A 15,707-nucleotide genomic window follows, 5' to 3' on the forward strand; every position below is an offset into this window, starting at 1 on the left:
TTGTATAGGGATATAATCTAAGAGTGACTCTGTCATCGATGGGGATCTTTCTCCTGACTATTCTTTTGATATGCTTTGGCTCAGAAATTGGGAATCTTATGTTCCTGCTGTTGCGCTGATTGCATGGAAACTGTATCTATGGTCCCAGGATCTCTAGTATCATCACTCTCTAATCAGGGAGCTTGAAAGTTGTTTTACGCGTGAAGGCTAGTAAAGGCAGCTCAAACGAATTCATTATGTCATGATTTGCTACAACTGAAATTAATGAAACAAGACAAAGGAATGGAGGTTGGCTGACTTTGCTGATGAGTGTCAAGTCCTACTAAGTGGCTCAGTTATTTAGTTTACAATTACTCAACTATACTGCGCTTTGTTTGTTTGTAATTTGTATGATTTCCTGTTTTCTAAGTTACTGTGTTTTTCTGTCAGTCCAAACAGTGCTTATCAAATAATCATCTTCCTAAAACAAGAGTGAATGATGGCCTGAAAATGCGGGCATCTGTTCGGATGACACGTTACTTAGAGTCCTGGGGAGCAGCCAGGCCCTTTGCCCACCTAAACCATAGAGAGAGTGTGAGCAGTGACTCTTCGACTTCACAAGGAAGGCAAAGAAAGGTGAAGTTCAAAGTGATTATGTCGTCTTAAAACTTACGAGCTACTTGTGTCTGTGGTTTGAAACTTGAAATCTGGCATATTTTTGTGTTTGAATTTCTGCTGTTACTATTAAATATGTGTACAGAACTAAGCAGGTATCTGTGCAACAACTACTTCAGTCAAAACAATATTCACACTGCGCTTAACTCTAGCATGTTATGCTTGTAGTAAACCTTCAAAGAAAAACACTGAAACTATCTTTATCTTCTGACATCTCTCCATCCTAGAGTTGTACTCAATATGTGTGGTCTTAGAAAAGAAAGAATTTGTCCTAGCTTCTAGATGCACTCATGATTTACTTGAAATTATATAGAAAATAAATTGTCCCTCCACATGCTCCATTTACAATAGGCTTTTGTCAGCAAATAATTTAAGAAAATTCATTCTTCCTACAATCTGCCATTACTGAAAGCTGAAAGGAGGAGATGCTCACCTCTCAGCTGTGTTTCCAAGGCCCAGCAGAGCTGTGCTACTCTCTGGCAGTGATACTTTTTAAAATGAAGTATCATTCCATTCAGGTTTGTGCAGGTAGTTTCCTGTTTACTTGTCTCTGCTCATCTTAATTATTTCAGTGTATGGAAAAAAAACAGAAAAGATTTGTTAAATTATTTTCTAATATTTTTTACAGAAAGGACAGAAAACACCCACTTCTTAAAGCAGAAAATGTTGCTGGGAAGTGTTGGTTTTGAGAAGCCTTTCTGTTTGAGAGCGTTTCTTGAATGCTGTTTGTAAATAAAACTGTTTTTGTCTTCCTCTTGAAGTTCATTCTCAATAGTTGCTCACAGTGTTTAGTGTGTAACTTATTCTTTATTCCTTCCATGACTTAGGAAATACCTCTGTGTTCCACTGGGCGCCAGAGGACTTCTGACAGGTTTGTTGGGTACTTTTTTTTCCCTTGATATATCATTCTGTGTTCTGTCTACTGTAAGCATGCAATCTTTTGACTGATTAATCAGTGTGTGTATGCTGTTTCCACAATGAAAATGTGCAGCTAGGTCTCTGGACTTTTAGAAGGCATCTAAATTCATGTTTGTTATGGTTGGCAGTCTCTAAAGGCTTTCTCCCCAACCTTCTCTTCCTTCAGTTCTGAAAGTAGCCAGATGTTATTTTAATGTGATTTAGAATACCTGTATTTGTCAAAAAGCTTTTTAGTTAAGATAAACAATTTGTGTGATAATTCCACTGTGTCGTTGGGATAGAGAGGATTAAGCAGTTACTTGTTTCTGAATAGTGTTTGTGACATGGGCTTCATGTCGTTCACAGAAATTCATCTCAGAAGGGAAGAATAGAGGAAGATATTTATGATGAAATGATGTCAACCATTGAGGGACTCAGTTCAACTAAGTATGCAAAACTCTTATTTTCTATCATCTTTTATTTTTTTCCTCAATTTTTAACTGGATATTAAAACTGTACTTCCTACTATTCCTGGTAGGTGATGCTGTTGGTAATGCTTAAGGGCAAAGTGTGGAGGCTGTAAGCCATCTCTAATACTTGCTGTTCTATGTGGCTATTTTTAAACCACAAAAAAGGTCTGGGGTCACATTTTGCACATAAATGGCAAACTGCTGTTAGTGGAAGTTCTGGATCTGCCTGTCAGCAGTGTAAAAACTTAACAGCTTCTGGGTCACCCTATGAATTATAAAGACTTTTTGGAGCTGTCAATCACGTATAAATCCGTAGCACTATCACCCTGTGTACTGTGGGCTGTAACTACGTTGCTTTTGCATCCTTCCTGGGCTGTTCTGTACATTGTGTAACACGTGTGTCTCTGTGCATGCAGCCCATGGTGTGGCAAATCTGATGACTTCTGTGGATTTTCACTGATATTTGCAGAACCTGGTCTTGAAAAAGAGGTTGGTAAGAGCAAAGTAATAGTTTTTGTTCTTTGATTTCTACTTCAGAGCAGCACAGTAGTATACTTAAAACTGTTTTCATTCTTGAACTGGATTCTGGTGATGACTGCAAACCCAGAATGGTTTTTGATACCTAATGGAAAGTGAGTCGCATGATTTGTTTAAGTTGACCAAGCTTCCTTGAATACCCATGTTTTGGAGAGCGTTTCTAATCTATGGTTAAATTCTTGCTGTGGGGAGTCAGTAGGACTTGGGCTGGTTTTACTGTATGAAGAACTTTCCAAAGTAATGAGAATTTTAAAAATATAGATACTAAGTCCATAATAAAATTACTTTCTGTGGTTGTTTCATTACAACTATAATACCATTATTGGTTAGGTTCCTAAATTTGCTGTGCTGAGATGCACTGTGCATAGTTGCTGGTGCACATATATATAATGAACCAATATGTGGTGTGTGTGTGTATGTATATTAGTATATACATATATAGCATATATGTGTATATGTAGATATATATACACACATGTATGTACTAGATTTACTTCTATGTATGTCATTTTTTGGTAAGGATTTTGGTCTTATGCATCTGAGAAGTTCTAATTTATATAATCAGTGCTGGATTTTCCTCTAGGTTAAAAACTATCCTTTGGTCTGGGCTGGTATATATTAACAGATGTTCAGGTGACTTTCTTTTGTTGTTTTTTAGTTCTGTGTATGTTTTGAGTAGTGCGGTGTAAACTTCTATATATATGTAATCACAAACACATTGTAGCCTTTTAAAAAGGTAATATTCTTTACAACAATCTGATTTATTAACATCTGTTTCAGTATCGCACCATTACGATTCTAAAACTGAAGAGTTACTTCGCATGTGCAAGTTTTGTGTTCTTCTGTATTTTTCTGATACAAGTGTTTGTAATGCCCAAGTAAGTGCCAGTATTTTAATAACTGACGATTCAAATTAGCCAGCAGCTAAAGTGAAACTCACATGCATGGGACTTTTTGAGGTCCTTTGTAGTTCCTGAGGGTTATGACTCTTAGGTGTAATTTAACCCTTAATAAAAGGTGCATTTGTGTTGTTGGGAAATGAGCCCACATATCACTATGAAAATAAAAGATAGATATTTCATAAATAATCTGCGTGCCTCATTAGTTTACACAAGGAGATGATCAAGGAATTGAGGATTACTATTTTATAACAGCTGTCTGTAAAAATGTTGACTGAATGGGGAATAGAAAAATGGGATTAGCTGGTAAAAAGGTGCTCGGTGTACCTTTTTTCTATAGAGTTGCAAGGAAGGAACTTCCAGTTTCTTCTCATACTTCCAAGAAAGCAGATGTTTGATGTTTCTGTAGTTTTTTCATGGCCACTGGAGTTCAATTTCCATGTGATTTATGCATAAGGGAAATAGCTCAGGCCCTCGGTGAGGGAATAGAATAATTCAGTTTTATTTATGCAACACAGCAACAGTAACTTGAGCAATTTGGTGGTTATCCAGTGCCATCAGAAGGGAAAAAAAGTCTATTCGAAGTTTGAGAAACAGTGTTAGGAAATGTTAGTCTGAAGTGCAGTTTGAATGACGTTTTCATTTAACACTGGTTTGTTTAAATCCTTTCTCTTCTGTTTAGAACTGCAAAACTAGGAATTTCCTTTGGCGTCGTTGCAATCATCATTGCACTTATTTTGTTTGTGTGCTTTGCTGAGAAATGTATGGTAAGTATAAAAATGTGGATGGATGTGATTTGGCAGTTCATTTTGTCTTTCAGGATGATGGGTTAAGCTGCTAGTTTCCAAAGGAGCTGAAATGGATTGTCATGTTTGAAAGTTGTTAATGTAATTCAGAATAATTTGAGTACCAAAATAGGTGGCTAGGAGGGAGGAGGAAGTTGCTAACACTTGTGTAGTGAGGCTGTTTTCTTTATTTACATTCATTTCTGTGTCATTAACAGTAATTTTGGCTGTAAATCCTGAGGTTTCTATAGTGGAAACTGTATTAAAAGCAAAATAAAGTTTGAATTAGTTTTCATAATAATTTGTAAAGCCCCATGAAAATTATAAACATATGAATAACTTGTTTGATACTGTTAGTTAGCATGCATGGCTTTTACATACGTACAATTGGTGAATGGATTTTATATGTATGTGTGTATACGTCTATGTAGAGAGGTGTATATGTGCATGTATAGGTGTGCGTATGTAGTTTCTACATATGTAAAAGCTGGTGGAGAAAAGAAAGTTCTAATATTACAGTCAGGATTGAATTTTACGCTGGGAATGTTTGGCTGTAGCACCCTTGAACAGTGTTTGCAGTCTCTTAAAATCATACATGTTTTTTTGCTGTTCCAACAAATGGAGGGTATTAGGATGGCAAAGGAACCGCCTGGTTTTGGTTTAGACACCTGCAAATGTAGTTCCAAGAAAGATATTATAACTGAATACAAAATACAGTGCAGGATGTTATTATATTTTTACTACAATTTCTCAGGCCCTTTCACTCAGATCCTGACTTTGGATCTTTATAGCAGAAATTAAAAAAATGCTGTGGCCCGGTATCTTGGAAATGAGAAGGCATTTTCTCACTTAACAAACGTGGAATCCAAGGTAGCAGGCATGGAATCTGAATGTCTGGATTCAGAGTTGTAAATTAGGATTTCAACAAAGAGTCTTTTCTCTCTCTTGCCCGCACAAAGCATTCCTAAACTGACACATATTTCTTCCACCGTGTTGTCCGTGTTATTGAAACTTGTGTTTTTTAACAGAAGTGCTGCTCAGAAAGGTGGCCTTTCCTACGCCGACTTTGCACTGTCTCAGAAAAAGTGGAAACAATGCCTTTACTTCGGCTTCCTTTAGCAGTCATCACTATTGGTGCCTTGTTGGTTATAGCCATTTTTAACTTGGTAAGTAATCACATTGTCTTCATTCTGTGCCAATACTAAGAGCAGCTTTCTGTTATTCCTGTCATGAAGGGTTTGGCTCTTGCTTTTCTCCTCCCAATGTCCAGTTCCCACCTGAGCTGACTTGCACATGGATAAATGCACCGTGTGAAATAAAAGAATTCAAAGGATAAAAATCCTACCAAAACTAATGTTCTGAGATCTATTTTACATCACCTTTTCTTGTTTTCAAGGTGGCATTTATAATTACAATAGCCATAGATTATGGCTATCATCACTAAAATTGTCTTCTGATTTATGTAGGTTTAAGTGTTGGTATTGTGTAGAACACATTGTAGGTAGTAACTGCTAGACTAGATGCAAACAGAATTCATCTTTTAACCTCAGTTGTGTATTGTATTCCACCTGGAGTACACACATGTGAAAAACTACTCTTTGGTGTTACCTTATGCTCAAGACCATACCATTTGTTTGTTTTTTTGTAGCTTTAATAAGCATTACGTGACATCAAGTTAACAGTTAAACCTCTCTAGTAGCTAACTACTATAAGTGATATATTTCCTATCCCACGTTCTCAGTTTATCATTCTCCTAATTTCATGGGGAGTTCATTCTGAAAGCTGTTCTGCAGCTTTTGCAGGGCTGTGTTTCTGCTGGCTCAGGTCCTTGAACTGACTCACGGTGGTGTCATGTGAACACCGCCAGACAGCCCAAAAGAGAACAGCAGCTGTGAGACTGGTGAGTGGGACACTGTGCCAGTTAGCTGCTGGATTAGCTTAGCTGTAATGTGAAGCTTCACCCCCAGATAAATAAACAAAAGGTAAACACTTGGCAATTTTAACCTCTCTGCATATAAGGGGTATCATGAAATTTTAACACTTAGATTGCAGTAGCACTGAAAGGGCAACCGGGTAAGGATTCACTGTATAACATGTGGAGAGAAGGCACTTAAAATAAATGACTACCTGCTAACTGATTTCTGTCTCTTTTTCTTCCTAATAACTGAGACTACTGAAAAGAACAATGCTGCAAACTTTACTGGATCAAGTGACTTGAATGGCACTGCTAATGTGAGTTATGCCTTCATTTCTAAGGTAAAAAGAAATAAGGCTTGGTGTTTATAATATAAATGGATGCAGTATTTTAATACATTTTCATGTATTTATAAAAATAGAATTAAGTCATTGAACTCAAAGATTATTACTTCCACAAGGAAGTTCTCAAAGTGTTTTCTGTAATTAACTGTGACTTGGCTCTGCATCTCCCAGGGATTTTCAGAAGTCTCCAGTAGCAGAGCATTAACCCAAAGACAGCTTGCTTTGGTTCCTCACACTTTTGGAAGCTGTTCCCTGCCTTTTGTGTCAGGGACAGTTAGACGCAGCATTAACTGGACAAAAGGATCATTTCTAAGGATTGAATGTTTTTAGTTCTTTAACTTCTAAATAGCACTCAGTTTAGAGATCATTCAAATCCGTAGGGTGCTCCTTTGTCACCCAGAACATGTTTTTGAGCCATGTGTGAAGACCCTATGACTGAAGCTCTTAGGACACATAAGTTACACGCATTTAATGCAGATGATACTCATCTAATTTTGTAATTTTCTGTTCTTGCATGTTTGTAAATCAGTCATTTGAAAACACAACTGAATACTTCGTTGAGGAAACTGTAAGTAGTAAATCCATTTTGTTTTAAAGCCCAGATCTTTGAATGCTGTCCTCATTTTTGACAACTGTCAGGTTTTGTTGCTCTAAGGAACAGCTTTTCTAGGTGCCCAGCAGCAGCAAAGTTTTGCATGAAATCAAGGCATTTCAGTTGCTGTTGCTGTGATGAAGAAAGTATGGTTTTGCAATTATTTTATATATATTTTTTTGCATTTTAAAAGGAGAGATCTGAGCATGTAGCGTCAGCTTAAGGTTACAAAGGGAGCACTATGAAAAATAGGACCAGGATTCTGGACTTCCTGCTTTGGAATCGATTTCTCAAACTATAAAGCTGCTTTAAGTTATTCCTGAACTCATAAGAAGTAATTCATAGTTATCAGAAGATACATTTTCAACACTCTGTAGTTTTAATCTGATGCTGCACATGTTGGCATATGATGCTTTTTGTTTGAACGTTTCTCTCTGACAAAGTAAACAAGTAGTAGCCAGGAGAAGTGTGAAATTCTGCACTACAGTTCAGTTAAGAATAAAGGTTTGATTGTATTTGGTGATCATAGTTTCTTTTGTTTAAATTTAGATGGTCGTGAACTTAAAGCGTTTGCTATGTTTGAAAGCCTTATGCAGCATAAAGCCTGAATAATGCAACTGTATTGAAATTCTTCTTTTCCAGTATTATGCCTATTGCTGCATTTTGGGGTTCATTGCTTGCTCAGTATTTCTTCAAATGAGCTTCGAACTCAAAGTTCTCCTCCTGTCCATTGCTGTAACTGTATACCTCATCATCTTTAATACCCTTCCGCACAGAAACACGAGTGTCCCTGTCAACGTTACCAGGTGTGGTAGAAAATCTGTTAACAATAGTGTTCTGTTAAAGGAGATGTTAGATTTTGGTATACTATATTGAGATATCAGATTTGCGTGAGTCAGACATTATAAAGCTTTTTGTTAAGCTTAACCTCAATGACACAGAAATTGTCTAATTGAAGAAACGGTAAAAAATATGTGAAAAACTTGTACTGTTCATTTGCAAGTCTGGTTCTCAGGTTTTCAGCATATTCTCATAGCTGATGATTAGGATAAATTCATTTTGCGGAGATCGTCTGTGTGTTCTCTGTACAGTTAAAAAAAAAGGCTAAATGAGCTCTTAATTTAGCCTTGTAATCCCAGACTAATCATGTTATGAGAATTTAGTTTGAGACACTGTTGAAAATTCATCATGTAACGTGGGACTGATTTCACTAAAAAATAGGAATGCCTCTCAGATTTCCACGGAGTATTTTAATGGCTGACGTTTTAGTAATTCCGGTTTTTATTTGTTATCAGCTGCCATTCTACAAACAAGAAAGTTTTGCTTTTGAATCTGAAGGTTCTGTTGGCTGTGTTTTCTGTAGGACAGTGTGGACAAATACCTCCTTGCAACAATTAGCAAAGTTTCAGTGTTGTTTGTTGTTGTGTGGAAAAGTTCATGTACTGAACTGAATGGTAATCTTCCTTCATTATTGGATAATGCTGTAACCAGACAGCCACTGGCAAAAATGACACTGGTGATAGATATGTGTGTGCATGCTTTCTGTTGTCCTCCCTACCCCCAAAGCAACTCTTAATTGTATGGGATTAACACAGAGGATTTTGTATTGCTTTCTTGTTTGCAGGCTTTTCATTGAAGAGCCAAGAACAATGATTAATATATATCTGGTTCTGTTTTACATAACCCTAATATTACTTGCAAAACAGGTATGTATTGAGAAAGCAATAGGTTAGTTCTCTTTTACTTGCAGCCAGTTAATTTAAATAAAATGTAAATGTATGTGTGAGTATGTGTAGATATGTATAAATTCTTGTACTTAACTGTAGATAATATAAATAAATAAATACTATTAAAAGTAGGAAGGCAGGAACATTTTTATTCTTTTCAATAGTATTTATATTAGTCATAACTTTTTGAACTTCCTCCAGTTTGGATCCATCTATATTTATATGTAATTACCCTAAATCAAGGTAGCAATTATGGATAAAAACAATCACTCCATTAATAAAATATCTTTTTTTAATACACCTGATGCTACCTGAATGGCATTTATTCATAGTGACTGCTTCTTATGTTTTTGACCTTAGTTTTTGAAGCATCCTCTTTGTAACTGCTCTGGTTCAAGAGGTCTTAGAGAAATGTTGCCTCCACGCTGTTGGATTAATTTGACTCATGTATGTTTCTGCAAGATATTATATGTGTTTATTTAATGTATCATATTGTGTTCTTCTGCAGATTGACTATTACTGTCGACTGGATTGTCTGTGGAAGAATAAGTTTAAAAAAGAACACGAGCAGTTTGAAACGATGGAGAATGTCAACAGGCTTTTACTGGAAAATGTACTTCCAGCACACGTTGCTGCCTATTTCATTGGTGAAAAGCGAAACGAGGTAGGTTTAGTCTCTACTAATGACAGTAAATTGGATGTTTGTGGCACAGAACATCAGGCTAACAAGCGCACGGAAAGCTACAAGGTTCTGCACTGTTTTCCATCTTGCTTGTGTCCCTTTGTAAGTCTAATCTGCTATCCAGGAGGGCTCAAAAAATGCAAATTTTAGTGTCAGCATCTGAAATCTGTATTTAGAATTGGTTACTTTGCTTTGGGACACAGTTTGAGTTTGGCAAATAGTTAATGCTGATTTACTGCTTTCTAAAGACCATATTTTACTGGAGAAAACAGGATTTCTTTCTAACCAAATGAGTCCGGCAACAGCTGGTATCTCTGTGCTAACAACCCCTGTGAGAAAAGCTGATCATTAATGATTTTTCAAAGACATCCTTCTGATTTTGCCAACATGTTACCAGAATAAGTGTCGCTGATTTTATAGCCATGCTGAGTGCGAGAAAACAAGCACGGTCTAGAACAGATTAGAATCTTGGAGATAAGGAGATTGTATGCAAATCAACTTTGTTAACGTTTCTCTTGAAATTGGACACACCCATTGTAAAGTACTGTAGCTTCATAGGAAAACTGTAATTTGTTTGCAAACAGTAATTGTGGTTTTGAATACCTGTGGTGGAAGTGAACTGCTGACAGTGTGTGATTATACTCTTTTCCTGTAGGACTGGTACCATCAGTCTTATGACTGTGTCTGTGTCATGTTTGCATCAGTGCCAGATTTTAAGGTGTTTTATACTGAATGTGATGTCAATAAAGAAGGTCTGGAATGCTTGCGACTGTTGAATGAAATCATTGCTGATTTTGATGAGGTAATTAAGGTTTTGGCTAAAGTGAACTGGATTACATACTTGCTGTAAAATGCTTCACTAGATTTGTGAGCAGTGGAGGGAGAAAAAACACCTTTAGACTGATCTACTACTTTGAGTTCAGCCTTGCAATCTTGGGAAGAAAATATATCCCATCTGATGGGATCATCTAATTCATTAGTGATATGGCTTGAAAGTCATAAATTTCACTGCTTTTATTATATGAACTCTTAGAGCAAGACAGTGAAGTGAATACCCAGTGCTTTCTTACATCTAATGCTCACGTGGTGATTGTGTTCCTAGAGATGTTTGTTGCAGACACTGTAACTGGCTATTAAAGTCTCTGTCTCTATTTCCTTTACATTAACAGCTCTTGTTAAAACCTAAATTCAGTGGTGTTGAAAAAATAAAAACAATTGGAAGCACTTATATGGCAGCAGCTGGCCTCAGTGTCACACCAGGCCAAGAGAACAACCAGGTGAGTTTTCTCTGAAATCCACCTTCAGTATCCTGTGTTTTATGAGGCTGCCATGTCTGTATGTGCATTTCAGAGCAACAGGAGAAAATGTCATGGAAAAAAGAAATTATCAAGAGTGACTTTCTGAAATGTGGGAAAAGGTCACAGAAGCAGATTGTCTCACATTTTCTATTTTGAAGCGAGCATTAAGACCGTAACCCCAGTATATTTCTTACATATTTTCTCTCTTATTACTGTAGTTTAACATTTCTTGAGGCATAACAGTAGCTCTAATGATAAGGAAGTAAAAGAATGGTTGCCAGAGAAATAGCTATCTCAGAACTTGACAGGAAGCTTTTTATGATACCTGAGAACCTGCGCAAAAAGAGACTCTTTCAGTGCTGCGTTAGACCTTAATCTGAAACATTCTGCAACCAACAAGAATTAGAAGCAGTGTTTTCTGTATTCAGGCTCACTTTCACTGTAGCAGGATTACGCAGGACAGCAGGATGCAGGTAGATGTTATGTACATATAAAGCATGTACATTAAATGTGGAATTCAAAAGGAGATATGTAATTGATTGTAATTAGCCATGCCAATTGAATTTAATCAATTTTGAATATCTGTTGAACTGTGCTGTTTTATTCCATGGCCTCATCCTTATATACTTTACACACTAACGGTACTGTTTTGGAATGGTAACCTAAGTGCAGCCATCTGTGTTGTTATTTGATCATTAATACATGTTACAAACTGTGTAGGATAAGGAGAGACAACATGCACACATTGGGATTATGGTGGAATATGGGATTGCCTTGATGAGTAAACTGGATGGCATCAACCGGCATTCCTTTAACAATTTCCGACTACGGATTGGTAAGTTGGCAAGAGCTCCAGCTGCTCCTCTTTGTACAAATTAAAAATGAAGCACAAATTAAAAATGAGGCACGTTGAGTGTTCATAACACTCAATACTTAACACTGAATGCAGTATTTGGGTGCTAACAAAATGCTGAAGAGATGAAGGTAATGTTGTATAGTCTAGCCTTTTTAATATGCCAAGTTAATTGAGGAATGGGTTCTTCTAATCACTGGAAGGACCAATAAGAAGACTTCAGGTTGGATCAGCTGGGAGAAAACTACAGGCACAGGTGGAGATGGAGATAGCCCATAATTAAATAAAGACAGTGTTATCATTATACAAGTGAGGTTTTTTTCTATATATTAAGACTAGAAGTTTTGCTTTGGCATGAGCTCAATGTTGGATCAGTGGTGAGACCGCTAGAAAGGCACAGCAGGGTTAGTATGGATCAGTTTTCCATTTTTGTCTTTCCTTGAGACTGACAATTTATAGCTAATAATGAAGGTAGATAGCAAGTAATTTTCTGCTTCGGTAACGACACCTGCTTTTACTTATACAGGGATAAATCATGGTCCTGTGATCGCTGGTGTAATTGGTGCCCGGAAGCCTCAGTATGATATCTGGGGTAACACCGTTAATGTTGCCAGCAGGATGGAGAGTACAGGGGAGCTTGGAAAAATCCAGGTAAAGAAATGTATAAGCCTTGGAAAGTCTAAGAAATTATTTCTAATTGGTTGTGGATTTTTTTTTTTCCTTTGAATAATCTGCAGTATTTCAACAGAGCTTTCTAATTCTTTTCACACAAAGGTCACAGAAGAAACGAGTAGAATACTACAGGACCTGGGATATTCATGTGAATGTAGGGGCCTCATTAACGTCAAAGGAAAGGGAGAACTGAGGACTTACTTTGTTTGCACCGAGACAGCCAAATTCCAAGGTATTGGACTGAACTGAGGCTAAGACAAAGTTAATGCAAGTAGACTTTGAACTGCCTCCCTTCTGTGAAGACTTAAGAACTTCCCTCCTTATGTGAAGGAGATTATTCTAAAAATACAAACATAGTATTCATATTTCTTCTGCATCGAAAGGTGGGAGAATGTGTGCAGTTTGGGGTGTTTGGGTTTTAATTTTTTTTCTCTTCAAAAGAAGCTCTGAAAAGTTCCTGTCAAACCACCGCTCTGAACAAGGCTACCTTTTCATTGACATGATTTCAGGATTTACCTGGAATGGTTGTGAAGCGTTCTCTGTTAGGTCCTTTCTTTACTTGCACTGTGAGAGTCTAACAGCTCCTGTAACAAACTACGTGGATGCACTGTTGAACTCCTTACCACGTTAAAATATTCCACTGCTTCATTTTTTGTCACACTTGCACGCAGTATTGCATTTGTCACAGACATATTGAGATGACACTCCAGGCACGGCATATCCTGCTATTAATGCTAAACAAACTTCATGGCAGAAGATGGCAGAATAATGGAAAGAGAAATACAAGTAAACTCCGAGCTGAGAGCCTCTGAGGCGGATACAAAAGTAACTGCACAGATTTGGATGGCTTCTTCATTATCTTCTCCTCCTCCACTGCAGTATCATGTATTATGCAAGTGTTTTCCTAACCAGCAGCTGTCCAGAAATCTTTCATCTAGTTCAGGGTGTTTACATTAGATATGTTGCCCCTTGTGTTTATGTGCCTCTGTATTTAGCGCATGCATGCGCTGTACGTACAGCCATACAGGACAATGGTCTTTACAAATCTGGCTTAAAATTACAAAAAATTCTACCTAGTGCAGTTTGTGCTGAATGGCTGGTCAGACAGACTCTGGTACCAGCTTCTAGCACTGACATCCAGCCGGAACTCTGCATTCTGACTGCATTCTTGAATGTTTGTGTAGAAGAAAATAATCTGGTTTGAATTATTTGGAAACTGAAGAACAGATCTAATAAAATAGTATTAGAAACAGCAGCAGATACTGTATAAACAGAGCTGCAGCTGAGATGAGTTTTCCTTTTTGTTTTTTTTTTTCTATTTTGTTTCTTTGATATGGTTGGCTTCTTGCTGGTTTATATTCCTTTTAAAGGCACTGCAGCTTATGAAACAATTTGGTTTTGAAGATTACAAAAGGACACATGGAAAAACATATTCATAAGGGAAATGTTTGAGCAGAGCCGCAATACCAAAAAGTAGGCTTAGTGCATTGGTGACGTGATCACAGAAGCTGGCTTGCTGTAAGTGGGGTCTGTAAAGTTTTTAAGGTGTTAATAGTCTAAGCAAAAATCTAAATTAGCCTTTATCTAATTACAATCAATTTTCTCATGGTGGAGATGACCATTTTTTCTAATGATGAGATCTTGTGGCTAAACACAGAAACGCATACAGTTAAGGATGCGTTCTGTCCTCATCCCTTTGTATCCCATGGAGTATGACTAACAGCACAGTGATTAATAAATGCAACATCTGCTTTGTTAAGCCTTACTCATTTACCAATGAAGCAGCATCTACTACTTTTGGGGGTTAGTACTAAATTATACTGGAAAAGATTGTAACAAGCAGTCATACACATTACTGCCACTTTCTAATTACTGTGTAATTTCCTTAGGAAATGAAGCAACTGTTTCAAGACAGAAACAAACCTAAATATTGTCCTACTATGGATTTAAAAAATCGTACTTACAGCCTTTGTCAATCTGGTAGGTCAAAGCTGTGCTTGTAGTAATTCTCCAACAGAAAACAGCAGGTTAGAAAACCTTAGTTTGAGGTTGTCTGGCTCATGTATGGGCTCTGCTGAGGATGGAAGCTTCATACTTGGTGTCTTCTCAGTATCAGGTCAGTGTTGTAATAGAATAAACTCTCAAAGAGCTTTTGCTACTCTTGTATGATGTGTGTTTGTAATACCAGATGCTCAACAAGCATTTGTTTTGAGGTATTTATTTATTGTTTTATAAGGACCATGCATGTGTGAAAGACTCAGCAGTCTTTCATGTCATGTAGTAGTTAGGTGAAGTGGCTATTTGCCTTGCCAATATATTTTGAGAAGTGCATCGTGCCTATAGCTAGAGCTGGCTCTAAAGTTCACAGAACTAATAGAATCTAGATGTAAGTTATCTATGGAAAAAAACTGGCTGTCACTAACAGCATTTGGAAATGCTTCTGTTTACATTGTATTGCCTGTCAGGCTAATGACTTGCTTAGGCATACCTTAACCTCTTTTACAGAAGTGGTATAGAAAGATGTTGCTTTTGAACTGGAATTAGTAACTTTTTTCTTGTTTTTAAAGGACATTGTGTTCTGCTCACTGAATTTAGGGTTCATAGCTGAAGATGACTAACTTCTTGTTAGAAATACTATAGAAATTGTGTGCTATGCTAGGAAAACTATTCGACTACAGAAAAAGATCAGTTTAAGAGACAACTGTTCATTAATCTCAAGAGAACTGTGAACTGACCACTGAGAAAGTAATCTTGTTAGAAAATCTTTACAGCATTATTGAACTATGAAAATGACACTGTATCTAATCTGAAGAGCTAATAATGTTTAGAATTAACAATCTATTTTAAAGAACAAACTTTTGTTTTTATTATTAAATAAACAACTTCCTGAAACTTGTTTGTTTTTGCAGTTATTTTGAAGGGAGGCAAATGGATGAGCCCAGGCTCTTCTCAGTGGTGTGTAGTGATAGGACAAGGAGCAGTGGCCTAAAACTTGAAGATAGGAAGTTCCATAAAGAGATGTGGAAGAACTTCTTTACGGTAAGGGTGATGGAGCACTGGAACAGGCTGCCCAGACAGATGATAGAGTCTCCTTCTCTGTAGATATTCAGGACCTGGCTGGTTGCCTCCCTGTGCAACCTGCTGTAGGGAACCTGCTTTAACAGGGGGTTGGATCTGATGATCTCCTGAGGTTGCTTCCAACACCTGCAATTCTGTGATAGTCATGAACAGGAGCTGTTATTTCTTATACCCCCTATAGAGTTAGTAATTATCTTTTAAGCCGCAAAGTGAATTTGATACATATACGTATGAGAATTTATACAAGTGAAAAATACATACTGAGCTACTTGCAATCAACAGCTGAAATATAACTTCAATGCTG

At 37.1% G+C, this 15,707-nt stretch overlaps 1 protein-coding gene across 1 annotated transcript in view; it reads left to right on the forward strand.

Annotated features, from left to right (window-relative positions):
* The window catches only part of ADCY7 (adenylate cyclase 7), a 28,200-nt gene extending 12,986 nt beyond the window's left edge, over window positions 1–15,214 (forward strand). Inside the window, exons 10-26 of the mRNA XM_072346367.1 lie at window positions 430–615; window positions 1,482–1,525; window positions 1,918–1,998; window positions 2,438–2,510; window positions 3,339–3,436; window positions 4,140–4,224; window positions 5,271–5,408; window positions 6,412–6,474; window positions 7,031–7,069; window positions 7,736–7,899; window positions 8,718–8,799; window positions 9,329–9,484; window positions 10,158–10,304; window positions 10,672–10,779; window positions 11,521–11,635; window positions 12,180–12,304; window positions 12,428–15,214. Of these exons, the coding sequence (XP_072202468.1) occupies window positions 430–615; window positions 1,482–1,525; window positions 1,918–1,998; window positions 2,438–2,510; window positions 3,339–3,436; window positions 4,140–4,224; window positions 5,271–5,408; window positions 6,412–6,474; window positions 7,031–7,069; window positions 7,736–7,899; window positions 8,718–8,799; window positions 9,329–9,484; window positions 10,158–10,304; window positions 10,672–10,779; window positions 11,521–11,635; window positions 12,180–12,304; window positions 12,428–12,574 (1,851 nt within the window). The 3' untranslated portion in view covers window positions 12,575–15,214. The remainder of the gene's footprint in view (window positions 1–429; window positions 616–1,481; window positions 1,526–1,917; window positions 1,999–2,437; window positions 2,511–3,338; window positions 3,437–4,139; window positions 4,225–5,270; window positions 5,409–6,411; window positions 6,475–7,030; window positions 7,070–7,735; window positions 7,900–8,717; window positions 8,800–9,328; window positions 9,485–10,157; window positions 10,305–10,671; window positions 10,780–11,520; window positions 11,636–12,179; window positions 12,305–12,427) is intronic.
* The last annotated feature ends 493 nt before the right edge of the window (window positions 15,215–15,707 follow it).

This window comes from Excalfactoria chinensis, chromosome 11 (genome assembly GCF_039878825.1).
Source record: "Excalfactoria chinensis isolate bCotChi1 chromosome 11, bCotChi1.hap2, whole genome shotgun sequence".
NCBI lineage: Eukaryota > Metazoa > Chordata > Aves > Galliformes > Phasianidae > Excalfactoria > Excalfactoria chinensis.